We start from the raw sequence: 17,546 nt of genomic DNA, 5'->3' as shown, positions 1-17,546 counted from the left end.
TTTTATTACTTTAGTCTTTGGGGATTCGAGCCTTACTTACCCGACTATATAGTTAGGAGGCCTAGTTAGGTTATTTTTGATAGGCACGCGACAGCCTTGTCAAATTTTGGCACTGTTGCCGGGGACTGACAGTATTAAAGTAGTTAATTTTGATTTATTTTTGCTAAGCTTTGGGTTTAGTAGTGCTTCGGCTATTATTTCTTGTGCTCCTAATCTTTTGTTTCTAGTTTTCCTTCTTATCGCATGCAAACTCGACGAACTGGTTCAAGAGATTTAATCCCTATTGATCTTGAGATCGAGGCTACTATACGTAAGCAAGGAAGTAAAAGGAGAAGGAATAAGAACAAGCAACAGGAAGCAATGGCTGAACCACCGGCTGCTAAACCTCTTTGGGAGTATGGTGTACCAGATGCAACTACCGATGCGATGTCTAGCATTCTTAGACCTGTAGTTACTGCAACACACTTCGAGCTGAAACCTCAGTTTATTCAGTTCATCTCCAATAATTCCTTCTCAGTGGGAGTCAATGATTATCTTGTTAATCACATTGATAGTTTTCTAGAGAATTGTGACACTTAATGTCAGTGATGATGCAATTAGACTTCGCCTTTTTCCTTTTTCTCTAAGGGATAGGGCAAAGGAGTGGCTAAAAGATGAAGGTATTGGTACTCTTGATTCACGAGACAAGCTAGTAAAGGCATTTTTGGCCAAGTTCTTGGGTCAAGAGAAAACTACAAGGCTAAGGACCGACTTGAGCACTCTTCGTCAACTAGATTATGAGTCATTGTATGAGTATTGGAGAAGGTTCAAGCATCTACAGAGAAAGTGCCCTCATCATGGAATTTAAGAGTGGCTATTGATTCGGACCTTCTACAATGGGTTGATACATGAGTACAGGATTTACATTGACGCTGCGTTGGGTGGTAATTTTGTTGAAAAGGTCCCTACTGAGGTTAAGGCATTGCTTGAGAAGATGGCTACTAATGACAACTTTCACTCAGGTGGGAGAAACAATGCAAAGAAAAGGGGTAAACATGAAGTTGATGCAATGACTCTCTTGACTAGTACTATGCAGGCTTTGTCACTTAAGGTTGATCAACTTCAAGCAGGGCCATTTGTGGTAGCATCTTGTGAGACATGTGGAGTACAGGGACATATTGTACATGAGTGTCAATATGCTGAAATGTTAATGGAGCAAGCTAACGCTCTTTATAATAACAACCAGCAAAGGAGACCCTATGATCCCTATTCCAACACTTACAATGAAGGTTGGAAACAAAACTCAGCGTTCTCTTACAAGAACAGTCAAAATCAGTTGAACCCACCACCACCACCATCTCACAACAACTTCAATCATCCTCCAGGTTTTCAAAATAGACCACCCTTCAATCATCAAAACTACAATCAACAGCCTCCCCCACCACCACCATAACCACAACCTAAGTCCAATCTAGAAGCTTTAGTTGAAACTTTTGCAGCCTCACAGGCTAAGCAAGACAAGTATTGAGAAGAGCAGTTAAAACAAAATAGTCTCCTTACTGCTACAGTTCAACAAATTCAATCTCAAACCAAGCTCATAGAGAATCAGATAAGCCAACTTGCTCAACAAGTGGGTCAATCTTCAAGGGTTTCGGATCATTTTCCTAGTAACACCGAGCAACCACCTAAGGGTCAAATTAATGTTGTAACTTTGAGAAATGGTAGAGAGCTAGAAGACCTTCCACTGAAGGTAGTTCAAAAGAAAGCAGTTGTAGTAGAGGAAGAGATGGTTGAAGCTGAGAAAATGATAGAAAAGGAGAAAATTAAAGAGAAGAAGAAGCCCATTGTCATTGAACCTTACAACCCACCTGTACCTTTCCCATAACGATTGGCATAGACAAAGCTAGAAAAGAAGTATGGAAAATTCCTAGACATTTTAAAGAAGTTGCAGATCAACATCCCATTCTTGGATGCAATCTCATAGATGCCCTCCTATGCTAAATTCCTAAAGGACATTAACAAAAGGAAAATCAGAGAGAATGCAACGGTCTCACTGACAACTGAATGCAGTGCTATATTGCAAAACAAGCTTCCAAAGAAGCTAGGAGATCCAGGGAGCTATTCCATTCCAGTCAAGCTAGGTGACATCAAAATAAAGAAGGCTTTATATGAACTAGAGGTAAGTGTCAGTCTTATGCCCCTATCAATTTGCAAGAAACTTCAGATGGGTGAATTAAAACCCACGCGCATCTCCCTACAGTTGGCAGACAAACCAGTGAAATTTCCTTTGAGGATGTGCCACTTAGAGTTGAAAAATTCTTCATCCTTAGTGATTTTATGGTTATGGAGATGGAAGAAGATGCGCAAGTCCCTATCATTCTAGGAAGACCCTTCTTGGCCACTGTTGGGGCCACTATTGACATGAAGAATGGGAAAATAACCTTTAAAGTGGGTGATGAGAAGATGGAGTATTCACTCACAAGTTCTATGGGTTCTTCTTCTAAGAAGGAAACAATCTATAGGGTGGATGCTCTAGATGAAGCAGTGGAAGCTAAGGCCGCAGATTTACAACTCGATGATTCATTGCAGACGGTCTTAATAGAGAGTGTAGACAAAGAGGATTGGGAAACAAGGGAGTACAAGAGGCTCTTAGAGGAGACACGAGTGCTAGCAGCTGATGAGCCTATCAAGGAAGTGTTGAAACCAAGGGAGTCTAAGGAGAGTACTACGCCTCCTGAGGTAGAATTAAACCCTTCCCTCTAACCTGAAATATGTGCTTATGGGTCCTAATAAGACATACCCTATTATTGTTAGTGCTGAACTCAATGACATGCAAACTGAGCAATTGCTTGTGATTTTAAGAAAATACATGAATGTCATTGGGTACACTATTGATGATATTAAGGGTATTAACCCATGTTTCTGCATGCATAAGATCAATCTTGAGGACGACCATACCACTTTTATAGAATCTCAAAGAAGGCTTAAACCAAATATAACGGAAGTAGTTAAAAAGGAGGTTCTTAAATTGCTTGATGCAAGGATAATCTACTCTATCTCAGATAGTAAGTGGGTTAGTCTTGTACAAGTGGTTCCAAAGAAGGGAGGTATGACCATTGTCAAGAATGACAAGGGTGAACAAATCCCCATTAGAACCGTGATAGGGTGACGAATGTGCATTGATTATAGGAAATTAAATAAAGCCACCTGAAAAGACCACTCTCCTCCCCCTCTTTAGTGAGGTTTTATGAGTACCTCTCCCCTTTACTTATGTTTATATTTTGCTTTTGCACTGTGGACACTGCAACATTCAAGTGTGGGGGAGGGTATTAATGTATATATTAGTTTTTTTCTGGTGTTGCTAAAAAAAAATTGAACATTCCAAGCCAATTTATGAAGCAAGTAATTTCAAAAGAAAAATGTTTTTCTATAGTTCTTATAATGAGTTGATTGACACTAGATTGAATAATTTGGTATGATGTGTAAATCCTTTCTTGGCAATAGGTTGTGGCTAGAATTTTCTTTTGGGCCTTGACTCGACTAATGCATGTATCTTGAGTAACTTGTGTGGAATTTGAGCCATATAGACTGACACATCTAAATCAATCTCTATTTTTCATGTGTGATTAGATATTTTCCACTTATGTAGTACGATTCTTGGACTTGCCTTAGTTCTATTTGAGACTTTGTGACACGTATGTGGGGGATGACTGAAGATTCCTTTAAGTAGTTAGAGCCTCAAATTTTAGGATTAGGATCGCTCCTTTTTTTCTTTTTATTTTACATTCCCCTCTAGGTTGAACCATGTTGAGCTTCGATCCTATTTCTTGACGCCCTATATTACATGCCTTAGAGCCCTTTTGTAGATTTTGTTTGGATTTCGCAAAGTATGCTACTACAATGTATGCTTTATATGTCAACATGGAGATTATTATACGAAAGAAAAGTTACAACGTTTGTTACTTAAATAAAGTGTTAGTTTATTTTCTTAAAAAAAGGAAGTGAAAAAGTTCGGGAAATAAGCACATAATTTCCCGATAAAAAAAGAAAAAAGAAAAAAAAGAAGGGTGGAGAATGAACTTAACATTTAGTTGTGTTGGTTGGAGTAGATTTTATTTTCTTTTATTAGGATTTGAGAACCACATCCTTAAATGATGTCGTCTTACCCTATTCTGACCAAGCATACCCTATTACAAGGAACTCAAGACCCTCGTGTTTGTGCCACCCTAAACTAATTGGAGAAAGACGAGAGGCAAGTCTAAAGAGGAAGACTATAAAAGTGTCGACGCGCGCGAACGAAGAATAGGTTGAGTGATGATGCTGCTACCTTTTTAAACACATAAGAGACTCAAATTGTTTTCTTTTACAGAAATAAAGTGAGAAACTACATGCATATGACTGAGTTGGGGGAAGGAAGCAGTAAGATTAGTTGGCCATTGAAGGGTGTTATCGACTTACTGTTCCATTCCATATTCGTTGATTTGTGACATTAACATAGTTCCTAAAATGATTTTAAGTTTTCATAATTATTACTTGATTGAATTTATTGGTTTGGATGTTCATTATTCGGCTTTGTAGGTATGCCATCTGAAAACCTTCACGAGACCTTACTCGTCCGCTAGGGTAACCTAGGGGTTTAAAGGGCTTGTTGCACATGCTAAGTGCAATCGTGATTCCTATGATAGTGAGTTAGGATTTTATTGCTTTATTAGTATATTTTTTCTTATTTGTGTTTTGTTTCCTCGAGGATGAGAAAAGGTTAAGTGTGGGGGAATTTGATAACGCAATAATATATGCATTTTATATGCTATATATATACGTTGTTCTTCATGTTATTTTCGCATTTTTAATCTTTTAGAGCTATTATTCATTATTTTTGATATTTCTCTCTCCTCGGGTTCATTTTGTTTTATTTTTGTAGGAATTGGCTCGAGTTACTAGGCGTTGGCGAGGATGTTTGTAGAGTCGTTCATGGTCAAACACAATGTTAAAGAGATACTCATGCCTAAGAGGATCTTATATCGCAAAACGGGCAAGGGAAGCTATCCCGCGACCATTCCGCCACTTGGCTTTCAAGGCCAACGATAAAGCAAAGAAACAGTCCACTCCGCCCCCTTCTCGCGGCCTACAATGCCACACCACGGCCTGCCCATGGCTAGATCTTCAAAACTGCGTTTTACACACCTGTTTAGTCAAATTTTTGGAGTAAAAACCTAGCCAAACTCCTCGATATTCTATCATATAAATAGCTTGTGGAGAGGACATGAAAAGAGAGCCCCATTTCTTCTTTTCTCCTTAGTTTTCTTGGCTGCGTTATTTTTCTTCTCTATTGTATGTTACTTTTCTTTATGCTTTGAAGATTTATCAAAGACCTCATCATTCAATTATCAATCCAAGTATTTTCCTTTTCCTTTTTAAATTGTTATTAATTATGTTTTCTCTTATACTCTATTTTGTTTATTTAATTATCATGAGTGAGTAGTTTTCTAATCTAGGGTTACGTGAACCCTAGCCATGATTGATGTATGATTTGTTCATTTAGTTCCCCAAATCAATTATTTAATTGCTCTTGCTTAATTGATTGTGCATATTCCAATACTAGATTAGGGATAATTAGTATTGTTATGATTCAATTGTCTTTATCACAATGGGAGTTGGATTTGACGGATTTGAATATTTCAATTAAGGATATGAAGTTCTCCACGGGAGTAGGTAGAATGGACTGTAAGGAAGTTAGAGTATTGAGTTTAATGTCTTTAATTTGCATGATTCCACGGGAGTAGGTTTTGATTGCATATTAGGGAAGCCATTGATACTCGAGAGAGACCTATGGTATTTTGTAGAGTTTATCTTTTCTTATGAATATTTATTTAATTAGTTTGGGATAGGAACTTATCTTTACATTAATTATGCTAGTGGGAATACTTAATTCTAGGTGCTTTTTGTCCTTGAATTTATTTTCATTTTTATTATTTGCATTAATTAGACTTAGATTAATTCTTTCTCAATCGTTGATTTGGTTACTTACTTAGCATTAATTAAAGTCAAGATTAGCTAGTTTTTATTATTTTAGTCTCTGGGGATTCGACCCTTACTTGCCCGACTACATAGTTAGGAGGTCTAGTTAGGTTATTTTTTATAGGCACGCCACAGCCTTGTCATAAATAAGTGCAAACAAATATATGGCTGCATGGTGCAAAAAGGTTGGAGTAAGTAGTGTTTGAAGTATTGAGTGGAGTAATTGTACGTATATAAGGCATGGCTATATTATAAAGTCAAAGCAATAGCCAAACATAGTATGTCAAGGCCACATCACATCTAAAATAAAGTTTACGCCTAGTGAAAGTAGCTCTAATAGGTGATGTCATAACAAAAAATAACCATAAAAATATAATTGAATGACTTGAGCAAATGATACATGTACACTAGCTACACTAGTAGCAAGTTGGCTGGGGAGAAAGGAATTGGAAGTTCTTGCAGAGTCCATAACAACATCTACATCCAGATAAAGCAAGTTATTGAAGAAACTTGATTCAATATTCATTCTCATTTAATTACTTAAGTACAAAGACTTATATAGACTCCTTTACAAGACTCCTATTACAATACAAATTAGGAAGAAAATAAATATTTCTAAAAGATAGGAACATATATGGTAAGAGATAAATACAAGAGATATATATTATTTAGGAGATAAATAACAAATCAAATCTTCTATACTCCCCTCAAGTTGGTTCATAGGGATTCTGCCTGCCCAACTTGTCTAATGCTCGATTAAAAATTTTACTTAATACTGCTTTGGTAAGGATATCGGCATTGCTGATCTTCAGATCAGACATGAGAGACTTCAATTATCTTGGCTTCTAATTGTTTCTTAATAAAGTGTATATTTATCTCCACATGTTTTTTCTGATCATGTTGAATTGGATTATGAGCTATAATATCACATGCAGCTTTGTTATTTCAATATAGTTTTATAGGACTAATATGTGAAACTCGGAGTTCATGTAGTAAATTCTTGATCTAAAGTAACTTACAAAACCTTTAGCCATCCCTCTATACTCGGCTTCTGCACTTGAGCAAGCTATAACACTTTGCTTCTTACTTCTCCATATAATAGGATATCCTCCAACAAATATTAAGTAACCTGCTCCTAATTGCCTATCATCAACAGAACTAGTGCAATCTGCATCAGTATAGGCCTCAATAGACAAAGTTGTCCCATTGGTGAACATAATGCCTTTTCCTAGAGAGGATTTCAAGTATTGTAAGATACAGAGAAAACTTTCATATGATCTTCACTTAGAGAGTGCATGTATTAACTTGCTATACTTAGAGAGTATGCCAAATCCGTTCTAGTATATGTAAGATACATTAACTGACCTACAAGCCTCTAATATCTTTCTTTATCCATAGGGACTTGCCGAGCTTAGTATATTTACTAGCAAGAGTATCAACTGGTTTACATGCTAGCATATCGACTTCCTTAAGCAAGTTCAAAGTGTACTTCCATTGAGACAAGAAAATACCTTGCTTAGATTGTAATACCTCAATCCTTAAGAAATACTTGAGATCACCAAGGTCTTTCATTCTAAACCTTTTAGAAAGATGGTTTTGTAAGACTATCTTTTCATCAAAATCATCTCTTGTTACAATTATATCATCAACATATATGATAAGAACAGTTTTTTTCCCTCCTTATATTTTATAAAGAGAGTATATGATTAGAACTACTCTTTTATAACCAAAGGCCTTATTAAACTTGTAACCCTTCCAAACCAAGCTCTCAGAGATTATTTCAATCCATATAGAGACTCTTTCGCTTACAAACTTGCTTACTTCCTTTAACCTGAAGTCTACATCCTAGAGGTAGTTCTATGTACACTTCCACTTGGAGATCGCCATGAAGAAAAGCATTCTTTACATTAAATTGATATAGAGACCAATTCAAATTATAGCCAATAATAGAATAATTCTAACTGTGTTTATCTTAGCCACAGGAGCAAAATTCTCTATATAATCTATTCCATATGTTTGACTATATCCTTTTGCAACTAGCCGAGCTTTGTATCTCTCCACATTTCCATATGCTTTGTATTTAATAGTATAGATCTACCTACATCCAACAGGTTTCTTTTTTCATTTGGTAAATCTAGAACCTCCCAGGTTTCATTCTTTCAAAGAGGCTTCATTTGTTTATTCATTGCTTATTTCCACCTCAAGTCTTTTATGGATTCACATTATTAGGTACATATACATAAGATAATTGATTTTCAAATGATTCACATATCCTTGACAATCTATGGTAAAATACATAATTATTTATTTGATATTTAGGTTCACAGCTCATTATAGATTCATAACTTGATTTAAGCTTTCCTCGGGTAGTTCGGTTAGAGAGTATTCTAACAGAAGGTTAGTGAGTTACCTAAAATTCAGCTTGAGATGCGTCATCAAGTAAAGGTGACACTATTGTGGTGCTTCAAGCTCAGTTTTATTACCTTGACCTTGAATATTAAGCTTGAAATGCTCGGTTGATCCAAGATCAAGAGAATAATGCTCAGTTTGTTCTTGTTCGGGTTGTTCTTATAGGTCAGGAGTTTCTATTGGAAGTTCTAGGTCGAGAGTTTTTATTGGAATTTCTGTTGAAAAGAGGCCTAGGTCGGGAGTTTTAGTTGGAAGATTGGATTGTGTTTGTGGAAGGTCGGGATTAAGAAAATGTCTAAGGTTGGGTTGTGTTTGAAGGTAGGGTTGCAAGTCAATGTTTCTCTCCCCCTAACTTGTAGTGGGTATAGCAGGAAAATACATCCAATGATCATGGAATTGGACATCCATACTGACATACATTCATTGAGTTAGAGGGTGATAACACCTATATCATTTCTGATGAAGACCATATCCAACAAAGATACACCGAATAGCATGAGGTTGAAGTTTATAGGGTGTATGGTGAGATAGGTGAACAAAGGCCGTGCAACCAAAGACTTTAGGAGGTAGTTTGGTAGTGATGGTGAGTATGAGATGGGATTCAGTTTCTGAGATAAGAAGCTGAGGACAAAGTTTCTCCCCAATATTGGAGAGGCATATTGGCTTCATTTTGTTGGGGAGAATAAGAGCATATGGTTTGATGGATTACACCATGTTGTTGGAAGAACTGCATGAGTTCATGATTAATGAATTTGCCTCCATTATCTATTTGAAGTACTTGAACTAAAGTTTTATATTGAATTTGCACCATCAAATAAAATTTTTTGAATAATGAACAAATATCCTGCTTACTTTTTATCAAGCATATCCATATTATACGACTATAGTCATTAATAAAGGAAACAAACCACCAAACTCCATTTAAGGTCGGCACCTTTGTAGATCCCCAAACATCAAAGTGTATAATCATAAATGGTGTTGAACTTTTATTTAAACTTATTAAAAAAGAGACTCGATGGCATTTTGCCAGTTCACAAGTTTCAAATTTGAAGTTCAAAGTAGATGTTTTTTAAAACAACTTAGGAAACAAATACATTAAATATCCAAATGATGCATGTCTAAGGCGCTTATGCCATAACTAGATTGTATTTTCTATACTTGAGGATACCGTGCTACTATTCCCTATACTCAACTCGGTCAGTGCACTTATGTAGATGGTTCAAGGTCAAGATAATAGAGCATCATTTTTCTAGTACCATAACCAATCGTCCTCTTTGTCTTGATGCCCTTAAAAATACAATAATCATACCAAAAAATTACTACACAATTCAAGAAGTGGTTAGTTGAGATATAGACATTAAATTAAAATTTAGAGAAGGAACAATTAAAACATATTTCAAATTTATCTTATAAGAGAAAATGACACTTTACCAGTAACACTAGCTTCTATACCATTGGTTGTAGACACAACAGATTGTTTGGATGGTTTCAGTTCGGTAGATGTGTCAAAAGACATATGATCGGTTGATCCAGAATCAATAATCTATGTACATGACTTAACAGTAGCATAATTATAAAAAGATTTACCTGGTGGTTCTAAAGATATGTGCAAAGCAGAAACATCTGGCAAGGAAGGTTGCTCGACTACAGCTGTTGATATTGACGCAACTTTAGACTTCCATTTCGGGGCTTTAGAAGGATTCCGCCATTCAGGATATCTGATCAGGTCATAACATCTACTTTGAGTATGTCCTGTTGCACCACATTGTGTATATTTTTTTATTGAATTGGTTTATTTATTACTAATAACAAAGCTCCAAGTTGTATTTTACAGAGCAGACAAGTTATTTCTTTTGGCGAGCAATGCAGTTGACTCAGAGCAAGTCTGTTCACCAGTCAAGATTTTTTCTGATTTGCTTCTCGACGACCATATGCATATCTTCGCTCAAGGTCTAAACTCAGATTCATTCGAAGGATTTCTCCTCACTTGTTCAAACTCAGCATCAAGTCTATTTAAGAAGATACGATTTCTCAACTTTTCCATAGCGGCTTTATACATAGTGATATTATCAGGATCTTTCATTCTTATTTTATCCCAATGATCAAGTTTTTGGAATATTTCAATTAACTCGCCATAGTAAGTCAGAAGAGATATGTCACACTGCCGACTTAGGAATGCTTGTTGATTAAGAGAAAAATTTTATGTTTCGTCGATACATCATATTGCAAGAGCATTCGAGATTTCACAGGCTGTTTGGATACGAAGATACCTTTTAATAATTTCTGGTGTTATTGATGCAAGTAACCAGCTTTTAACTTTCTGGCTTTAAGCATACCACTTGGAATAAGAAGGATCAGTTGATTCGGGTTGAGGAGAATCTCCCATAATATAATCCAATTTCTCACGCCCAGTGATATGCATCTTTACAATTTAAGCCAAGTGTCATAATTGGTTTTGGTGAGGGTTATTCCAACATTAAAGCCATAATTTTTAAAGAAAATATGAATAATTTGTGATGATAGTACAATGGTTGATTTAATGGAATTTTCAGATGGAGAATAATATATGTTTTTCTAATGGAGGATTTATGTAACCTGCTCTAGTGCCATTGTAACGCTTGCATTTTCTCATCATACATGTTATGTGCATTTACATTTAATCATTGGGCATATGATGGTATATTAATATTATTTTTATTTTACAGGAACAGATATATATTAATTATAAGTAGAGAATAAGAAGCTTGATATTAGATTATTAATTTAGATAAGTTAATTAAGTATTTGGGTTATGTGTATTAAGCCTTAAGACTTAATTGAACCAATAGCTGAAGGTTGGGTAAATAGATTGGACTTAAAAGATACAATTAAAAGTTAGTACCTATATATGGTTAGTAAGAATTAATTTAGGATGATAAAACTAGTTAAGTAGGTGGTGGCATTGAGAGATGAATCTTGGAAATTGGAACCATGAGCAAGCTTATTTTACCTCTTCATTTCTCTAAAATTCGTACATGGCCAAAAACTCAAAATTTGGAACAAGAGAGAGGAGTGGAATACCTAGAAAAACTTAAGATTAAGATAGGATTTTACCAACTATTGAAGGAGCCAAGCTAAAGCTAAAGGATTTAAGCATATTAGCAACCCAAAAGCTGAAATTGGTGAGTTGTTACTTGAGTATTATTAATTTGTCATTAGGGTTCTTGATTACAAATTCGAAAAACTTCAATTGATGCTTTCATTGATTAATTAAAGGTCTGATTATCATGAATTAGTAGAGTATTGAATGATTGCATAGAGATTAAGCTTAATTTAAGTTTAAGTATGTCAAGATAGAAAACTGTCAAAATTCCAGCAACCTTGATGTTCTGTATTTTGGGCATAACATGGACTATATAAGTCCAAATTAAGCTTAATTGGTGTCTATGAAAATTTTGAAGAGTCCTCTATAACTTTGTAGTTTTGTGATTTTGCTATTTTTGCTATTCTGGTTGCTTAAATTGAGCAAACAGATTGCTGCTCGGGTACAACTAGCTGTATGACCCTTGCTCAGTAATTTGAGAATAATTAAATCTATAGAAGTCGGAATTGAGTAATTCTTCTTGGAGATGAAACTAGATGCATAAGCATATATTTTTATTTAATACGAGATTTTTTTATTGAGCCAATTTTGCCCAGCAATAAATATACTTTGGTACTAAATTCTGTCTAGAAAACAGAGATGTTGGAGATTAGTTTTATACAATTTATTGGATGTTAATTTGAGTTAAATTGGTATATAACTAGATGGAAAATATTTATATGATATTAAAATAGTAATTGAGAGTCTTAGAGGAAGAGTTAGACCTATGAATTACAAAGGGGATGATCTTGTAGTGCATTAGAACTAGCATTTACATGAATATTTGGAATATGCATGAAATGTGAATTGATGAATGTGTTAACAGGTACTCAAAGGTCTGGAAAGGAAGTTATGGAGAAAGGAGGTTCTTATATGCTGAAGGAATAAGTGTATTTTGAGTAAGTAAATAGTTAATATTTGCTATATCCATATATTTAATCAAATGTTCTACGAATGGTTGTGTTTGCTTAATATTGTGTTGTGTTTGAATGAATGAGATGGAAATGATTAGTGTTGAGTGGAACAATTGTTATTGCTTGAATATGATATAAGTGAAATGATTGAATTGTGATGTTAAGTGCATATGTGCATGTGAATGGTGGATTCCCTTGTGAAAAAGAATATATATATATAAAGCCTTGGGAGGCTAAAGCCTAGAGAGGCTATAAAAGTGTATTATGTGAGGATGAGGCGGAGCAGCTTATGTGTGCGATAGGTGAGGATGAGGCGGAGCAGCACATTAAAAGGGATCCACAAGCCGTGAGAACTAACCATAATTGTTGAATTGTATTTCTTCTATGATGGTTGTACCGAATTGAGTAGAATGGTATGAATTTATACCTAAACTATGAATCATGGTAAGTTATGTGATTGGGTGGAAATTGTATTAAGTGTATGTGATATAGATTATATTGATTATTTATTTACTGAGCTGGAGGCTCACGCCTCTCCAAAATTTTTCTTTTCAGGTTTAAAAATAGTAGTGCATCCGTTGGTTGTATCCGAAGTCTAGCTTTTAGCAGTTCTGTCAGGTTGGGCCAGTTTTGTGGAGTCTCCTCCTAATGCATTTTGTATGCAGTTATGTGATGTATATAGAAGTGTGCCTTGTAAGGCATAAGAAGATGTTTTGAATACTTATTAAATGATGTTTAAGTATAATCATATGTTTATATGTTAATAACCTTGTGTCTTGATTCTTAACAATTTGCATATTGACCTATCTACATGTAGTATATAGTCTACGACGCTTGTATGTTTTCTGGCTAATGTCTATTGGTTAGCATGTAATGGGGGTGTTACATTTAGTGGTATCAGAGCAGGGATTAGATTCATTAGGAGTAGATTCATGTTGCACATTATTAAGCATATGACATATGTTCTTTGAACTTGACTGAGTATTTACATTTCATATATATAGATGGAGAGACAAGGAAAACACGCAACTGGCCCAGATAACTCATTAGAGTCTGTGCATGGTCATGAAAATGCATCTGAACATGATCAACATGATGAGCATGAGCTACATTCTGAAAATGCTGCACAATCGAATGTACAAAATGTTATGGAACAGTTTATGGATTTTCTAATGCAACGGGTAGCTCGACAACAAGCACCAGTGCCTCAGACTCAACAACAAGAGGCTGTGATAGATAAAAATTATGAAAGGGTTAGGAAACAAGGTGCTAATATTTTTCAGGGTACTACTGATCCTGCTGAGGCTGAGGAATTGTTACGAAATATGGAAAGGGTGTTGGACATATTTAATTGCACATCAGAACAAAGGCTTCTATATGCAGTGTCTTTAATAGAAAAAGATGCACTTGATTGGTGGGAAACAGTTTTAAGAAGTAAAGATCGACCAATGACTTTGACTTGGAATGATTTCTTGAGAGAATTTACTTTAGAAGTATACTCTAGAAATTTATAGAGACAGAAGAAGCTTGAATTTCTTGATTGAAGCGAATGATATGTCAAAGTATGAAGTTCAATTTGTGAGATTATCTAAGTATGCACCAGAAGAAATAGCCACTGAAGAACTGAAAAGGAAGAAATTTGAGATGGGTTTGAGGCTTGACATTCGTGAGAAAATGGTAGTGAAACCTCAGAATTACAATGCCTCAATTGAAGCTGCTTTGAGAGCTGAAGAAACATCATTTGAAAGGAATACTATGGAAGCTAAAAAGAAGAAGATCATTGGTACTTATAGTAATCCTTCAAGACAGACTAGTATTTCATCGTTCAGAGGCTCTATTTCATAGAGGAGCAGTTATCGTGGACGAGGGTTTGGTGGTCAGTCTAGTAGATCCTCCACAGTACCTTATAATAGAGGTGGATACAATTCATCCAGACTTGAGGGAGGACAAGTTTCGGCCAGTAGAGGGTTTGCTCTTGTTTGTCCTACGTGCAACAGGAGACATACTGGAGAATGTTGGGGACCTAGACCAGTAGTATGTTTCACTTGTAGTAGGCTAGGACATTATTCTAGAGATTGTCTTATGAGAAGAAATAATGTTAGAGAATCTTATACAATGGGTCAGAGTAGTGTTGGTGAAAATATTCCAGTTGGTTCAGGCAGAGGCAGAGGAAGAGGTGGTAGAGGAGGTTTACCTATTTCAGCAACACCATCAGAAAAGATTGGTCAAGCACAAGCACAAGCTAGAGTATTTGCTACTACTAGAAATGAAGCATTTGTAGTACCTGAAATTGTTACTGGTATACTTTCTATTCATGATTCTGATGCACATGTTCTTATTGATCCTGGATCCACATGTTCATTAATATCACATTATTTTGCATCGCATGTTCATGCTAATATAGAGGCATTAGATTATGATATATGTGTATCTATGCCTGCTGGGGGTATTATCACAGTAAATACGATAGTGAGATCATGTCCTGTAGTAGTAGATAGTGTCAAACTACATGCAGATTTGGTTGTTATTAATCTTAGAGAGTTTGATGTTATTTTGGCGATGGATTGGTTGTCAAGAAATCATGCTATTATTGATTGTAAAACGAAGGAAGTGGCTATGGAAATACAAGGAGAAATAAAAATAGTAATGGTGGGTGAAAGGAAGACAATTCCTAATTGTTTGATTTCAGCAGTGACTGCATGTCAGTTAGTTAAAAATGGATGTGAAGCATATCTAATTAGTTTTGTAGATACTACTAAGGTCATACCAGGGGTATTAGACATTCTAGTGGTCAGAGCAGCTTACGTGTGCGATAGGTGAGGATGAGGCGGAGCAGCTTACGTGTGCGATAGGTGAGGATGAGGCGGAGCAGCACATTAAAGGGGATCCACAAGCCATAAGAACTAACCATAATTGTTGAATTGTATTTCTTCTATGATGGTTGTACTGAATTGAGTAGAATGGTATAAATTTATACCTAAACTATGAATCATGGTAAGTTATGTGATTGGGTGGAAATTATATTAAGTGTATGTGATATAGATTATGTTGATTATTTATTTACTGAGCTGGAGGCTCACCCCTCTCCAAAATTTTTCTTTTCAGGTTTGTAAATAGTAGTGCATCCGTTGGTTGTATCCGAAGTCTAGCTTTTAACAGTTCTGTCAGGTTGGGCCAGTTTTGTGGAGTCTCCTCCTGATGCATTTTGTATGCAGTTATGTGATGTATATAGAAGTGTGCCTTGTAAGGCATAAGAAGATGTTTTGAATATTTGTTAATGATGTTTAAGTATAATCATATGTTTATATGTTAATAACCTTGTGTCTTGATTCTTAACAATTTGCATATTGACCTATCTACATGTAGTATATAGTCTACAACGCTTGTATGTTTTCTGGCTAATGTCTATTGGTTAGCATGTAATGGGGGTGTTACAGCCATGAAGAAACTTTATTCAATATTCACTCTTATTGAATTACTCAAGTACAAAGACTTATATATACTCTCTTTTACAAGACTCCTATTATAATACTAACAAGAAAGAAAATAAATATTCCTAAATGATATGAACATATATGGTAAGAGAAAAAAAAAATAAGAGATATATATTATTTAGGAGATAAATAACAAATCAAATCTTCTACAATTATTAGGTGCACATGCTCATTCTTATTTTTTATAAATTTTATGGTTTTTGAATAATGTCAACAAATAAAAAATAAGATTAATAGATCAAGGATAAAATGTAAATATGAAAAAATAAGTTCATTGCCATTTTATTTCAATTTGGTATAATTAATACATGCAAGTAAATCTATAAAATGATGCGTACAAATATATTTACATATATTTTTATTAATTGGGATAGATCTTGAACATATGGAATCATAAAATGATGGTTTTAGATTGAGGTTGCAAATTCTAAGGTGAACAAATCCTTAAAATTATTTTTAATTTGAGGCTCCAAAGTCTCAAATTCATTCGTATTTGATTCTTTATACGGGTAGAATTTTAAAATTATTACAAAATTAAGAGTCTTGCATAGTAAGAGTTTTAAAGGTAACAGATTTAAGTCTATATAGGGACTTAAATTCACATCATGAGTCACCAATACACATATTCAAATATTTATAATCTCAAAGAGACCTAGTAGTACTAAAAATTCTAAGTTGGTCAATTTTTCACTGGTCCCCAAATAATAATTTATGCATATTTAAGTTCAATATTATCATAAATTAATAAAATAGAAAATAAAAGTAATATAAGGAGGTAAATAGGTAGCTTTATTTTTTCTTATTCTTTGATAAATAATAAAAAAATTAATTTATTAATAAAAATGGAAAAAATTTGTCAAAACCTCCTAAATATATTTTGGTGTTTTTAAAAAGAATGGGTCTTGAACTAAAAATGAGAAAATTCAATGGCCATCTATATGGGTAGTGTCATGGCCATATAGGTTTGGTTTGTTGATGGTTTGATAAATAGGTGTTGAAATAAAGTTATTTAGAGATTATTGTGGGTGTGAAACTTATTTCCTCCAATGAAGAAGCCAAGAAATAGTTGTTTTTACAATAAGAAGTTGTTGGCAAGAGGCGTGTTGTTGTTGGCGCGCAGGAGGCAACCGAGAAGCTGCTACTTGGCATTGCTGGTGGTGGTATGGTTGTCCCTCCTTGTGACACTGCTAATGGCAAGATGAGGGTGTCGATGGTATTAAGCTTTGAAAATGGGTGTTTGAGAGAAATGATGGGTGTTGCTCTATTGCGCCTGAAACTTAAACTAAAAGAAAGAAGGATTGAACAAGTTTGTAGAATGTTTAAAAGAAGAGAAATAAGTAAATTTGGGCCTAGAACTTATATTTGTTACATGCATATAGATCTTTAGCTTATGACCCAAGCAATACATATGTAAGGGGGGTATTTGTTTAAACCAATTTTTCAATCAAATGAATAAATAATTGAGGCCCAGAAGTTAATGAAGCCTAGTCCAATAAAATTAGGTCCAGTCTATGTGATGAGTGTTGATTATAGGATTTAATTAAAATAATTATTTTAATTAAACATGTGGATAGCAATTATTTTTCATATAAAGCGGAGAAAAAGGGAGAT

General features: G+C 34.9%; 1 protein-coding gene across 1 annotated transcript; it reads left to right on the top strand.

Moving 5' to 3' along the window:
- The first annotated feature begins 243 nt into the window (after positions 1–243).
- LOC125371231 lies at positions 244–2,742 on the top strand. The gene is made up of 6 exons (XM_048379771.1): positions 244–447; positions 563–804; positions 898–1,364; positions 1,548–1,849; positions 1,964–2,158; positions 2,272–2,742. Exons 1-6 carry the CDS (start codon positions 244–246, stop codon positions 2,740–2,742), a joined length of 1,881 nt encoding a protein of 626 aa, XP_048235728.1.
- Positions 2,743–17,546: the final 14,804 nt, after the last annotated feature.

This window comes from Ricinus communis, chromosome 9 (assembly GCF_019578655.1).
Source record: "Ricinus communis isolate WT05 ecotype wild-type chromosome 9, ASM1957865v1, whole genome shotgun sequence".
NCBI lineage: Eukaryota > Viridiplantae > Streptophyta > Magnoliopsida > Malpighiales > Euphorbiaceae > Ricinus > Ricinus communis.
Note: the sequence above shows the minus strand (reverse complement) of the source record. Positions and strands in the feature narration are given on the sequence as shown.